This window comes from Alosa pseudoharengus, unplaced genomic scaffold (assembly GCF_046254945.1).
Source record: "Alosa pseudoharengus isolate Yale_2024_CS ecotype anadromous, Long Island Sound unplaced genomic scaffold, YU_APseudo_1.1 YU_APseudo_1.1_scf_11, whole genome shotgun sequence".
Taxonomy (NCBI): Eukaryota; Metazoa; Chordata; class Actinopteri; order Clupeiformes; family Clupeidae; genus Alosa; species Alosa pseudoharengus.
The window spans coordinates 31,576,440-31,591,439 of NW_027468576.1; the positions used below are offsets into that span (position 1 = coordinate 31,576,440).

Genomic DNA, 15,000 nt, shown 5'->3' on the forward strand with positions numbered 1-15,000 from the left:
ACGATGATCAGCTATCCAGCAGCAGTGTGTGTTGTTTAGCCTAGGCTGAGTGTAATCTTAGGTAATGTTATGTCATGTATGAGAACTAATATTGCCTGGAAATAGCCTACTACATTGAAATAGCGGCGGCCACATCTCCAGGCATTTTGGTGTTAAAGTTAACGTTAGTTTGCTTTGCATGTGATGATGTGACTTGCGATGTAGCCTAACATTCCCTTGAACTAAAATTAGTATTACGAATAATTTAGATATAAAAATCATATAGCAAATTATAGCCTGATGACATACTACAATTATAGCCTTATGATATATTACAAAAAAAAGTCGAGTCCTCGACGAGTCATCGCGAGTGCGAATGCACGAGTCCGAGTCCAAGTTCGAGTCATCAGTGCTCAAGTCCAAGTCAAGTCACGAGTCTCTAAATTTAGCTAATGACTCGGACTCGAGTTCGAGTCTCGGACTCGAGTACTACAACACTGGTGTGTGTGTGTGTGTGTGTGTGTGTGTGTGTGTGTTTGTGTGTGTGTGTGTGTGTGTGTGTGTGTGTGTGTGCGTGTATGCGTGTATCTGTCATTGTGTCAGTGTGTATGTGCCTCTTTACCTTTGTAGTTGCCTCTATGTCATTCTGCCTTTTGTCTGTGTGTCTTTGTGAATTTGTGTGCACGTGTCTCTGCAGCGTTGTGTGCTTCTGCCTCCTTTCAGGAGTGTGCTGATGTGTGGGTCTGCGAATGAGTGGTGTGTAAATGTCAGTCTGTGCTCATTGTGTTTGTGTGTACAGTATGTCTGGCTCTGTATGTGTGGTCTCTTCTCCCCTCTCTCTCTCTCTCTCTCTCTCTCTCTCATCTCTTGTTGTGTGTGCGGCCCAAATCCCTCCCTCCTGAACCCCTTATGCACGTGTGAGACGAGAGATGGAGGTCTAGTCATGAAAGCAACACCCCCCCCCCCCCCCCCACATCCCCCCAACCCCACCGCCACCATCACTCCATCTCCGTCCCAGACGGCGTGTGTGTGTGTGTGTGTGTGTGGCGAAGCCCCTCACTAGGTTCCAGTCCGAGCCGGTGGCCACGGGGTCTTCGGCGGCCAGGGCGATGCTGCTGGCGGCGATCACAAGCAGGATGGACATCTCAAAGTAACGCAGGTTGACAATGTAGTGACAGGCCCTACGGACACTGAGTGGGCAGAGAGAGAGAGGGGGGTAAGGGGCGGAGTGAGTGTCTTCAGAAGTAGAGACAGCTGTCAAGAGAATGGGGTTAAAAGAGAATGGAAGAGGAGAGAGGGGAGGAAGGTGGGCAGAGATGGAGGGATGAGGAGAGGGCAAAATAAAAGGAGAGGTGAAGAGGGCAGAATGTAAGGAGCGTGAGAGGGCGGAGTGAAGGACAGGACGTCAGGAGTTAAAAGGGGAAGAGAGGTGGACATGATGAGAGAGGGAGCACTCGGAGACAGCTGACCACAGCCGGGGGGGGGGGGGGGGAAGAAAGGGGAGAATAAGAGAGAAGACGGCAGAAGAGAGGGAATGGATGGGAGGAACAGAGGAGGAGACTGAGGCGAGAGGGAGAAGAGTCTTACGGGTTGTTGGGTTTGAAGATAAACATGCTGTTGGGTGGGATGGCTTTGGGTGGATTACTGGCCTCCTCCTCCTCCTCCTTCTCCGACTTCACTGCAGCCTCCACGTCTTTGGTGTTACCTGCAGGAACACACAACCTACATGATCCCAGCAACACCAACACAACCTACATGATCCCAGCAACACCAACAACCTACTTGATCCCAGCAACACCAACAACCTACATGATCCCAGTAACAACAACAACCTACATGATGCCAGCAACACCAACAACCTACATGATCCCAGCAACACCAACAACCTACATGATGCCAGCAACACCAACAACCTACATGATCCCAGTAACAACAACAACCTACATGATGCCAGCAACACCTACACAACACCACCAGATACACCATGAAGCAGCATTATGTCCCTTGACTCTGATGTGTGAGAGAGGAAGAAAATAACTCAAGTAATACATGAAGTCATCTCTACACATTAGATCGCATGCATGCTCATTACTCATTACAGATCTTTTGTGCCATTTGTGCCCTAACAACTATCTCAAGATGTAGCTTCTTGGAATAATTTGATGCTAATGCTTGATATACAGCATACAGTAGTACATATGGTATATAACACTGGGGAGGTTACAGGGTACAGGATAAATCACATGTAGCATGACACCCTTGACAATCTTTAAAAAAATCAGATGGAAGGAGACTAACATCACAAATGATGAGAGAGAGAGAGAAAAAATAAGAAAAAGAAAAGAGAGTGATAGATAGATTTTCATATATGCCTTGAATGTTTGTTTGGAAAACAGAATCAAATACCATTAGAGTAACCATAACCCCAGTCATAACCATACCCATATGATCCATCATGTAGTGAGATGTAAGGGGGTGAAAGGTCATGTGATTTACCACCCATGGAGGTCAGCTCCAGTGCGGATGTATGCACGTCCGTCACTTCGATGACTATGCTGCTGCTGAGGGGGGACTTGTCCTGGCAGAGGCTGGAGGGGTCGGCGTTGCCATCGCCCTCTCCGCTATCCTTGGGGCCGTCCGAAGGGTCAGGCTCTGGGTCACCGGAGAGCTGTAGAGTCGCGCGGTCGTCTTGGGAGAGCTCCTCCCTCCTCCTGGCGTGGGGCGAACTCGACTCGGGCGTAGTGGACAAGAGGTCAGGAAAGGCAGAGAATTCTGGGTCATTGTGCCTGCTGGTTGGGGCAAAGAGAACAAGGAGTTTTTTTTTTCTCCATCACACAAAAGGCCTGGACTCGTTATGGTAATACTGTCACAATCTATCATATTCTATGAACTACAATACACTCACACAAAGCCCCAGAGACCAGTGTTGGCCTACATCACTCTACAACAGAGAGCTCATTTAAATGTATTTTTGTTGAGGAATAGGGATACTTCTAGTTTTGTGTCCACACAATCTACACCTCATTTCATGTCAAGAAAACCTGGAGAATGACTCATTTTTGTGGAAAAGCACAAGAAGAATAGAAAGGTACTCCTAACTAAGTCAATATTGGGACTGACACCACCACTCCTCTTCCCATGCGTCACCTCTGCTCGTTTCCAGATGTTTCTCTGTGACCAGTGCCTCCCTCGTGGTTCTCCTGCTCGACCGCGTCCGGCGCTCCTCTCTCCCTGCTGACCGAGCGGCTGCTCTCCTCCTGCGAGTCCCTCCCGCCAGCCTCCCCCCCGTCCCGGCCCTCGCGTTGCCGGGGCCTCCTGGGCCTCACCCCGGCCATGTCTGGCGTGAGCGTGTCCCCCACGGGCGACCGGATCTTCCGCGCGACCCTCTGCCTCCGCTCCGCGACATGCATCCGGCGTGCGCCCAGGCCGTGGTGGTAGTGGTTGGTGACCCCCTGCTTGCCGTCCAGTGCGGCCTGCGGCTTTGCCTCTGGTGTGGAGGCCCCGTCGGGGCTGGGCAGGTCGGCTACGAGCGGCGGCTCGGGCAGCGGCAGATCCATGGGCAGCGGCGGTTCTGGCAGGCTCAGCGGTGGCTCGGGCAGCATCAACGGGTTCTCCCCCAGCGTCAGATCCATGGGCAGGGTGGCAGTGGCGGTGGTTCCGGCGGCGGCATCTCCGGGCACAGCCCCCGCAGCGGCCGCCACCATGGGGGCAATGACGGGATTGGGCAGTCGGCACGAGCCGCCGTCGGTCGGGGAGAGCGTGGGCTTGCGGTGGAGCTCCTGGTGGTTGTTCTCCTCGCCGGGCTTGGCGCTGTACAGGACCTCGCGGCTGGACATCTGCCGGTGGCGGCGCAGCTGGCTGGTGCGCTGCTCCCACACTGACATGGTCAAGCGACGACGACGCTCTCGCCTGGACATGAAAGAGGTAGAGGAGTTGAATGACGGCGCCCGGGAGCTCTCAGCGAACCTCTCCGCCTCCTCCAGGGAGTAGGCAGGCCGGCTCCTGTGAATGGCGCGCCTCCTGTACAGGTAGGGCCTCCTCCGCCTGCTGGAGAGAAAGACACAAACACCTTCAGGATGCCCAGTCAACAAAACACACAACTCTCACCTGATTCGATCCCATTTCAAACGTAATAACTACAACTACAATAGTATAAGTATATAAGTATAAGCATATAATATACTCTTTTGATCCGGTAAGGGAAATTTGGTCTCCGCATTTATCCCAATCCGTGTATTAGTGAAACACACTCAGCGCACAGTGAACACACAGTGAGGTGAAGCACACACTAATCCTGCAACAACAGCGGCGCTCGGGGAGCAGTGAGAGGTTAAGTGCCTTGCTCAAGGGCACTTCAGCCGTGCCTACTGGTCGGGGTTCGAACCGGCAACCCTCCGGTTACAAGTCCAAAGCGCTAACCAGTAGGCCACGGCTGCCTCAATAATACAAATATAACCTCAGCAACAGTCTACGTCTACTATTACCAGTAACTTGATAACATCTCATTATTGGTAGGATCTGATATTTGTTATTTACAACAGAACATACTGTAGAAGCAGTGTTCCATTCCTTCAAACATATTACTCTTTCAAGGCTTTTAGAACTGAGAAATCCTTATCTTATTTTCTTAATAAAGTGAAATCATGCTTGTAACTGAATTACACCAGAAAGTATGATAAGCCACATTCTGTGGTGGCTTGGATGTGTGCACTGACTAAAGATTTTATTTTGGGACCCACTGAGACAAGATAAATAATATATCTCTGTGTAATCAGCAGCAAGTATTCCAATGTTCGCATGGGCCAAAATGAGTGTGGTTTAGCATTCTCAGCAAGATCTGATTTGTAGACTTAAAAAACTGATGTATGTTTTCCTAGTAGGCACATTGACTAAACAAAATCACAAGGCCCCCAAATCTATGGCCAGCGCCCAGGTCCATGTAAGTTGTGGAATGTGGAAAAAAAAACAATTTGTCAGAAACATTACTCAGTGAGAAATGGCAAATCAGAACTGGAAAGATAAAAGAAGGCAGTGATAAAATGGAAAAAAGGCAGTGACATGCCCAACACCCAACAGATAAGAAGACAGAGAGGAAGAGAAAGAGAAAGAGAAAGAGAAAGAGAAAGAGAAAGAGAAAGAGAAAGAGAAAGAGAAAGAGAGAGAGAGAGTGACAAAGTGGTAATAGGGGATAGGGATGGCAACGGAAGTGTGTCGCCCGCGCCATGATATTAGCAGACAGCGTGGAAATTGTAATGAACAGACAGTGTCTACTTACTCGTACTCGCACCCGTACTCTTGTGAGGTCCGTGTTATCAATGAGCGATTGGTTGAAAACAAGACATTAGTGCTTCTGAGAACTCAGACAAAACAGGTCCTGTGACACAGTTCAAAATGACAGCAGCTAGCCGTTGCTAACAATAAAACTATTCACCAATTAGGGTAGCCTACTCCCAAATCTTCTAGATAGACATGGAGTTAGGTCTTTGTTTTTCTTGAAGCAAATTTTGTGGTCAATGAGATAACATCTATACAAAATGATATAAGGTAGAGAAAAAGGTAACTATCTAATCTTAACACAAGATTTGAATATTTTGGTCTGTGTCACAGGGTAGGCAAAGCTCCACACGACAACAAGATGGTAGCAGTATTAGAGAAAGGAGCAACATTAACATGTGCAACACCAACATTTTTGTATCAAAAACTTGAAATGCTCAGACATTTTGGAGAAACATGACACAGAAATAGAACATGTATAAATGGTGGTCCATTGGCAGAAGCATCAACATAGGTTTTAGTAGAGACAGATAGCCCCAAGGGTAGCATTCCCAGTGTGCATGGCAGCATGTCTGTGTGAGTGTGTGTATGTAGGGGTGTGTGTTTGTGTGTGTTTGTGTGTGTGGGTGGGTGTGTGTGTGTGTGTGTTTGTGTGTGTGTGTGTGTGTGTGTGTTAGTCAAGACATTCTCAATCATGCTAAGTCATTGCAGGAGTCGTGCCACTAGGTCTCATGCAGAGGTTTCCCAAAGTGCCGTGGACATGCTGCAACCACCTGCGCTCAGGTCAGGTCCCGCCTGAGAGGGCATGCCGTCCCCCAAACGCTAGCCATGCACCCTGGCCCTACACTCACTCCGTCCCCCAAACGCTAGCCATGCACCCTGGCCCTACACTCACTCACGGCTGGCCTCACAGCTCCACTGACGTCAGGCAACCAAAAATCAGGCTCTGCATAGTGTACAGAGAACCAGAGAGCTCGGTGATATTAAACATCTAATAGATGCATTCTGACAAGGACTTAACCCCAGACAGTCTGTGCTTCCCCTGGTTTTTCTACTACTTTTCTTCCCTGCAATGTCTTTACCTGCTGACACTCTCTCTCTCTCTCTGGAATATCAGACCTACCTAGCATGCCATCTAATGTCTTGTCAACTAGCTGGTGGCATTTTTGTTGGTTCATTTTCACTCATTTTATGCAATATTTAATTGATTTGTGCTCTGTCGGGCTGAGAGACAAATTGCTTTCTCTGCTCATTTGTCTTCAGCGGTCCCTAAGGCAAATTCTGTCTTTGGTTCAATCTTTCCTATGCTCTCTGCTTCCATACAATGCAGAGTCAGTGGTTAAAACGGCATGCAGACCAGCCGGTCCACTGCTGTTCCATGTGGCGGCATGCTTCACTGTAGCTACATGTCTCACACAGGCAATACAAAGCATTTTAGGAGCAATGCACTTAGTGACCCTTCCAATGGCATTCATCAGGTTGACCCTCAGGTCTTTTCTATCCACCTCTTCCTCAAGACCAACCACTCTAAGTCTATGCTTTCCAATGGGAACCGACAAACGGGGAAATCAGGGAGAGGATCTTTGGCTGGGGGAGATGGCGAGGAAATTCTTTAACCCGGCTCAATGTTTTCATTCGGAGGCGGCTGAAGCTGTCTCTATGACAACATAATAGACTCATCCCCTGCATCGGCTCGGAAGCCTGCCGGTAGCCATGGCGACACACTCTGCTCCATTCGCAGCAAATTATACTGGTGCAACATAAACCAGGAGGTGGGGAAAGAGAATGGGGTGGGGGGGTGGGGGGTCCATCTGCTGAACAATCCCCTACGACTCCCGCTTGCTGACTTGAACAACTGTCCCCCTGCTCCTAAACACTAACGCTTTTGAAAAATGCTCTCCACTAGCAAAGCCTTCCCTCTTGTGCAACTGAAGCAGCATTTTAATAGCTTTCCATAAACAATTTGTAGTTTCATTCCGGTTGTACACGTTCCACAAAGCCACTCAACATATGCCACTTCATAAGGCACTACTCTGCTACCCTCTCTACAGCCTCTCTACAGTATTTTAACCTGTACAGCAGAAGGAGGTGTGCATGTTATTGAGACTGCCCTGGCTATTTATGTGAAGGTCTGTGCACACTGCCAATCTCTAACTGGGTGTTTGGAAGATGGGAGTGCTACGGGACCCCGGGGGATGCGTGGGGGTGCGGGGTATGTGTGGGTGGGAGGGGGGTGTCAGACAGCAGAGAGCCCACACGGGCTGAGGGGTTAGTAGGTGTTAGTCAGCGTGATGCCCTGGTGCAGTGCCACCTCCAGTGCCAGTGGTGGGGTAGGCAGGCAGGCAGGCAGGCCGGCAGGCGGGGCAGGCCCGCTCTCGCCACTTACTCTGAGGACATGATGGACGACATGGGCCCCACTTCCTTGGCCTTCTGCAGGGCGTGCTTCTGGTTGAATGCCGCCTCTTCCTCCTCTTCATCCTTTCAGAGGCAAGTGAATGAGGACTTGTTGGGCAGCAGCAGTTTAATTACAATACATGATAAATAATGCACCCTGACGACAGTTGGCATAGACACTGCAAACAGGAAAACTCCTAATAACTCAGGGTGTATCCTGCATTTTTTCAGTGCATTGGTTGTGCATGTCCTCAAGAATCAACATGACCTGTCCGTAAGATGCAACATTCACATAAACGCTACAAGCTAATACAGGTGCAGTACGTGACCGTACATGAGCATGCAAGACTGGCTTGATTTAGGACTCTGGGTCTGAAATATGTGGTCTGCACTCTTGTGGAGTACTCTAGTAACACACATAGTCAGTTGGGTATGCGAACGCACATGAGAGCTTGATCAAAAAACAAGTATATCCCCAGCCTAAATACTGTCTAACACTGTAGGGCGTGCCAAAGAATCCATATCAGACATATGTCCACAGGGATTCAAAGCCAGTTAAATGCTGTGTAATTACTTATGGATGAGTCAGTACTGATCACATTATTGCAAGATGTGTTTACACTGAGTGTTTCATTGGCTCGGACCCTCTGAGCACCATACTGCACCGGGTCTTCTGGCACAGATGATCAAGCCCCGCACATTCTGTTTCAACATTCCAGCCAGCTCCTCTGACTGCTGCAGCCTGACCGAAAGGCTGCTTGACTACAATAGCCAACGACCAGCGTTTATTCTATTTATTTGTTTATCACTGAATGTCACATTTGGAGGACAAGAGAGAGTATGACAGCGATACTGGGGGTGAATAAAAAATTACCTTTGTGAGTTCCTGAGCATTGGCCAGATTGTCCACAGCAATGGCCAAAAACACGTTGAGGAGTGTATCTGGTCACATTCTGGGTTAAGGACAGAGCTGTACCCTCCTAAATGCTGCATCACATGTCTTGGTCAGAGAACCATTGTAAGACATGCTGTGTTTTTATTCATAACACGTACATAAAAATAAACTATTTAATTAATTAATTAAATAAAATGCACTATTCCACTGTATATTGTGCTTCAAAGATATGGCATATGGCATGAATGAGACTCCAAAAGTCTAAAAGTAGAAGAGGGAATGAAAGTAGTAGTTACTAACAGCTCAATTTACACACTCATGGTGGAAAGGTAGATAACACATTGTTATTCAGAGATAAAGGTATAAACAAAAGATTCTAGAACAGAGCTCCGCTCTAGAATCTTTGGTATAAACATAAGCGATTTCATGTTGACATTCATGGCATGTTTCCAAGTGGGCTGGGCAGCGTTGTCTGTTGTGAGCTGTGAGGGCCTTCCTGCGGAGGCCTGTGGAAGGATACAGTTCCCAAACAGAGTGAGGACGATGAAGTAGATGGACGACCACATGCCGGACCTCACGCCGCCCTGCGAACGGATCCCGTCATACATCACCTCATTCCAGTCCTCTCCTGTGAGGATCTGCGGCACATACACACACAGCAGATGGACACACACACACACACACACACACACACGCACACACACACACACACACACACACACACACACACACACACACACACACACACACCCTTCTTCAGAAACGGCACATTACAAAGACCTTCTTTAACATACATTAATATCCTTTGCTTTGTCAGGGTGCATCGCCACATGTCTCATATACCAATATGAGGATTATATTGCACTGTGTAACACAGTATTGTAAAACAGTAGGAAGTTGCATATTTGTTTGGGTGCTCTATATGGTCTATTAAAATCATTCAATGGCTTTTATAATTTCTATACCCAGCAAGGTTTCGTTATCTTTGTAAAAAAAGAAACCCTATACTCCACATTCCTCTATTCAAAAATCTGCTTTGAGATACCGGTTTGATCTCTAACCTGAAAGACAGTCATGATGGCGGCTGGGAAAGTATCGAAGTTGGTGGGCGTGAAGTCTTCGAAGGTGAACCTGCACACAACAGAGAGAAGAGAGAGAGGAGAGGATGGCATCTGAGTGGCATCTGCACTTCCCTCATTGATCTTATTCAGGTAGACTGGCTTCCTGCCTGCCTCGCTAAATTAGATTGTTTGCCTCTCCCTTGGAAAAAGGAGTGGACCTTTTCCCCTCATCTTGTTTTTTTTTCCCCTTCCTTTCTTTTTTAATTTTATTTTATCCTGTCTGCAGCTTTATATTTCCCCCTGTAATAAAGTGGAATGTTTGGCTTGTGGTCTCCAAAGAATTCAGGCTCTGTCACGACAAACCCGATGGGAGCCACAAAGATGAAAACCCGACGTGCCGCTATTTGCTGGGCTGAAATTGAATCTTGTCATCGTTTTGGTTCAGTTGACCAGGAACGGGAGGGAGGGGAGAGGAGTGAAGCTATAACATTAATGTTGGGCAGATCCCAAGGAACCATTAAAGGGGAAAAACAAGAAAGACATCAACAACAACAACAAACGACTGAAAACATAAAAAATGTATAAACGGCTTGTTGGCTGTTTTTCAAGCAATTTATTTTATGGCTTCTCTTGCATAGAAAAACACCAAAATGGCAAGACACAAGTGATGATGATGTGGTTTTGGCTGGTGGGTCCTACCTGCCACCAAAGAGCTGCATTCCCAGCAGGGCAAAGACCACGATGAAGAGGAAGAGGAGGAAGAGCAGACTGATGATGGACTTCATGGAGTTCATCAGGGACACCACCAGGTTCCGCAGAGATGCCCAGTACCTGGCGGCCATGTTCACATACATCTCAATACCAGTCCAAATGAGAGGCATGCCTTGTGCTATTACATTTTTACAGCGATGTTGTGAAGAGATCTGGGGATAGTCTTAATTTACTAAAAGACCCAAAGATATGTAATATCCTACTTGTTAATATAACTTTCCAGTCAGGATGGAACACATTGCACATCACAAAACATTATAAAGTCATTTTATGGACCTACTGTATTTTTCGAGTCTCAGTGGTGATACACTGTACTACTTCTGTCATAATTGTCTCAACACAATTAAAATGCTTGTAAAATTATTTAACTTTAAAACTTTGATTGGATGAGCATATAAAAGAAAACTACTAAGTAGAACAAAATGATCCTCCTTAAGCCCATTCTGACACCCTCCAGACTCAGTCCTGGGGGAATACGGGGCGGTGAGATGCCACTATAAGGCGGTGGCCAGCACACAACCCCACAGGGGGACGCTGAGGCTTATCGTCCGCCTCCGGGCACTCACTTGGTGATCTTGAAGATCCTCAGCAGGCGCAGGGCTCTGAGGACACTGATGCCGAAGGACATGCCGGGCCTGAAGAAACCCCAGAGCACCTCCAAGATGCTCCCCACGATCACCTGCCAAAGCCCCAGTCACGAGACCCCGTTAGCCAGCCAGCCAGCCAGCCAGCCAGCCCGCCTGGGCTCCATAGCTCACACATACTGTACACTGCATCACATGCACTTCACTGACACATGTGTACAAACAAAATTCAGAAAATTGTGTGGCTATTTTTAGCTACCCAGATACATAGATTTTTTTTTATACTGCAAATATTGAATTAAACCTGTAATACCTGAAAGCAGGTGCAATCTAAATAATAATAAGTGAATTCAATTGACCTGTTGCTATGTGTGTAGTACATGTTGTATTTTTATAATGACAAACCAGATAAGAGCAGTGCTTTCACCATGCATGAACTGAATTCGTAAAAACACTCAATGGATGTATTTGTATTCCACAGCGTGAGAGCCAATGGGATAGCAGCAGCCCTTGTCCTCACTTCATCTCTTTAAATTAGCATAATATTAATTTCCGCTTTCATCAGAACCCTCTCATTCCTATTCTGGTACTGACACCTATTTAATATGTCCTCCCAAGCACATTGAGGAGATAGAGTGTGTATGTGTGTGTGTATGCATGTGAATGGCTTTGGTCTGAGTGTGTGTGTGTGTGTGTGTGTGTGTGTGTGTGTGTGTGTGTGTGTGTGTGATTGGGTATGAAAGGAGAAAAAGACTGCACTCACTCCGCAATCAAAGCAGTTGAAGGAGGAGTGGAAGTAGAGCCGCGGTCCCAGGCCGTACATTTTCAAAAACATCTCCATGAGGAACAGGCCCAGGAACAGGAACTCTGCATAGTCTGCAATGCATTATAGAGTATTTACAGGTTCAGTTTCTTGCCTTGTGTTTACTTCAGCTTTTACATACACTATGGCTGTTTTAAACAGGTATTATGATAAGTCAGTCAGGTATAATATAACACGTTATTATTCGGCTCTTCAGAATGCTGCAGAAAGTTCCATTAACATCATTGGGCCTTCCCAATGTTTGGAGGTCCGATAAAAATAATGACCGTCAATGGCAACGGATTTTGTGCTTCTGATTCAAGTCTTTCATATCATATTTGCGAGTAGTCTGCTGACGTATGGCAATGGAACTTCATTGAAAGTGAAAGTCAGCAAGTAACACTGTGCTATGCAACATCTGAAACTTTGAAGTTCTATTTGTGTGGCAAACTTTCTTTTCTCATCTTGGCAAGTAGCTGTATAATAAGCGGGATAATGTACTCCCTTCTGCTTTGCGTCAGGGCCTGCTGGGACCTATTTTCCGATAATGACCGGCGGACAATACATTATACCTTACAGAAGATTTGTTTAAAAGGGGGGGCTCCAGCAAAACAAAGAGAAAATAAAGACCAGAAGAAAAAAAATGCCAATTGATAAAGCACTACAAACACAAGGAGAGACAGAGAGGCTCTGTTTTGAGGGTTGAGACTTGCTGTTTTTTACTGACCATTGCTGCCACACAAGGCTTAGTTAGTAATACAGGACAGCAGGACTGGACTCACAGAGGAAGATGGAGAGCCACTCTGGCTGGTCGTGGTGGACGATGGCCACGCAGAGCGTGTTGAGGGCCACCAGGCCCAGTACGGTCCAGTAGAAGGTGTGCGTCTTCACCATGCGGCGCACCTGGATGCGAAGCATGCGCTCCTTGCGGCGGAAGTAGGCCGTGGGACCGCGCTTTGCACTCCTGATGCTGGCTCTGTTCAGAGGCATGCCTGGCAAACACAGGGGGGAGGATGAGGAGTCACAAGGAGAGAAGCCAATCAGAGTATATAAACAAAAGGAAACAGGAATAGCAAATAAAAGCATAGAAGGGCAATAGTCAAAGAATATTGTAAATGGTAAAGATTTTATAAAAAAGAAAACATAAAATGCACAAGGTAAAATCATTTAAACATAAAGAATAATTAAAAAGACAAAATAAAAGAAGATAGAATCATTAAAAGGCAGAATCAGAATTTATAACTCAGTAACTCAGTGGAGTTCGCAGAAGGCATCTGAGAACAGTTTGGTCTCTGAAGTCTAGATTCAAAACTGTTTACTGTTGGGGCCTTTTTGATGTCATCCGAAAGTTGGTTCCAGAATTGTAGCTGTTTTTCCTGAATTTTAACGGTAACACTTTACTTGACGGGTGAGTTCATAACACATTCATAGCAGCTATCATAAACTGCACATAAAGCATTCATGACTGTTTCATGAGACATGACTCAACATTCATACCAAACCTTTCATGAATGTGGAAGACAGAACGACGAAATCTTGTCAAAATAAAAGTCGCAAAGCAGCATTAACGTTTTTGGTCCAAACTTCTTACCTGATCACGTCACATCTGAGTCAATGGGCTACACCAGAGCCAAAAAGACAGAACATGGTCAAGCAAATCATTTTTATTTCATAAAAATATATTTGTTTTATGATGTAACCTTTGCAGATGATTTCTCATCTTTTGCTACTGGCAATGTCCAACCGTTCCAGGTTACACAAATATGGGTCAGCTGAATGTAGGCTAGTTTACCTCCTAGTGTTAAACTCAGTGATTATGAATACTTCACAACTTGTATAGTAAAGTGACATTTGATGTAGACTTCATAAGATATTCATGAAATATTTACAAAGGCTGGAGAGATTAAATGAATGGTATCCATGTTACACAAATACGATGTTGGACTTTTATTTTGACAAGTTGTCGTCGTTCTGTCTTCCACTTTCATGAAAGGTTTGGTATGAATGTTGAGTCATGTCTCATGAAACAGTCATGAATGCTTTATGTGTAGTTTATGACAGCTGCTATGAATGTGTTATGAACTCACTCGTCAAGTAAAGTGTTACCATTTTACCAGTGATAGTGATCCTTGTCACCCAGACAACACCCAGAGCAGTTACAACTCTTCCAGAGATTCCTGAAATAGGCCGAACTGTGTGCACACACAATCTGTTCCTTTCTTCAGGGGCCAGGGTTCAGCTATAACCTGACCGTTCAAGGTCGTTATACGCTGACTATACCCAAATCTGTCTATTCGGTTAGAATGACAGGGGCCCTGCTCACGGAATCTCCCTTTGCCCAACCAAGGACAGAATGTACTGTAGCACTTAAAAGGAACCAACAGTACTACTCACCAAGAGTGCCCTTTCACTGGCGTGTTGAGGGATCACACACACACACAGCAGTTTTGGATTTTTAGCACAAAAAAAAGTCCATATCAATGAAAAAGTCTTGGATCACTGGATTCAGAATCCAGAGTGCTATTCTCGGTAAAGATCATAATAAAAAAGAAAACATAAAAGCTTAGTCTAAGCCTAAGACTAGACTCTAAGGTTATCTTACAGAACTAATATTATATGCCTCACCCATGGAGGGGATGTCTGTGTACTGTTCGTCCCCTGGCCGCCGGTGGATAGCCTCTCCTCTCTTCTTTATGGTGGCTCTCTTCAGCACTGCAGATAAACACACCTCATGTTAGCATCAAGTTAACATTTACACTGGCCATATATAGACACTAACAAATACATAACGAAACACACAATGACACCTCCAAAATATTATGTGTATTTACAAACACAAAGACTACATAAGTGGAGAAAAGACATGGTTAGCGGATTACAGAGGCAAAGCTGAATAAATACTAAATGAGTCCATTAATATGCACACTACTTAGTGCATAAGCACAGTGTATGATGAAATCAAACGTTAATCTCTCTGCAGGGAATTGATTAGTATAAGAATTATATATGCAGCAACTGTGGAGTTGTCATAAAACACACACGAATTCCAAACATGTGCAAAACATTTAAATATGTCAAAGATGGCATTCAAGTCTGATTTAAATAGCTTCTTGAACATCCAAAGGAGCATGTTACAGTAATAAGAGGTTTGCTACATATAACAACCATAATTAGCTGGAGTGAAGCAAAGGGAAACGGAATGCACGGCTGGCAAAATGTAACCAAGATATGCACTGGCAC

The 15,000-nt window shown here is 45.9% G+C and overlaps 1 protein-coding gene across 1 annotated transcript in view; it reads right to left on the reverse strand.

The window, feature by feature from the left end:
- The window catches only part of cacna1ea (calcium channel, voltage-dependent, R type, alpha 1E subunit a), a 123,734-nt gene that overhangs the window by 28,131 nt on the left and 80,603 nt on the right, over positions 1-15,000 (reverse strand). The window contains exons 11-23 of the mRNA XM_076275452.1: positions 14,386-14,472; positions 12,543-12,752; positions 11,722-11,834; positions 10,941-11,053; positions 10,303-10,434; positions 9,604-9,673; positions 9,063-9,180; positions 8,522-8,589; positions 7,640-7,731; positions 3,127-4,026; positions 2,476-2,768; positions 1,567-1,684; positions 1,040-1,169 (exon numbers count right to left, since the gene is read on the reverse strand). Coding sequence (XP_076131567.1) covers positions 1,040-1,169; positions 1,567-1,684; positions 2,476-2,768; positions 3,127-4,026; positions 7,640-7,731; positions 8,522-8,589; positions 9,063-9,180; positions 9,604-9,673; positions 10,303-10,434; positions 10,941-11,053; positions 11,722-11,834; positions 12,543-12,752; positions 14,386-14,472 — 2,444 coding nt within the window. The remainder of the gene's footprint in view (positions 1-1,039; positions 1,170-1,566; positions 1,685-2,475; positions 2,769-3,126; positions 4,027-7,639; positions 7,732-8,521; positions 8,590-9,062; positions 9,181-9,603; positions 9,674-10,302; positions 10,435-10,940; positions 11,054-11,721; positions 11,835-12,542; positions 12,753-14,385; positions 14,473-15,000) is intronic.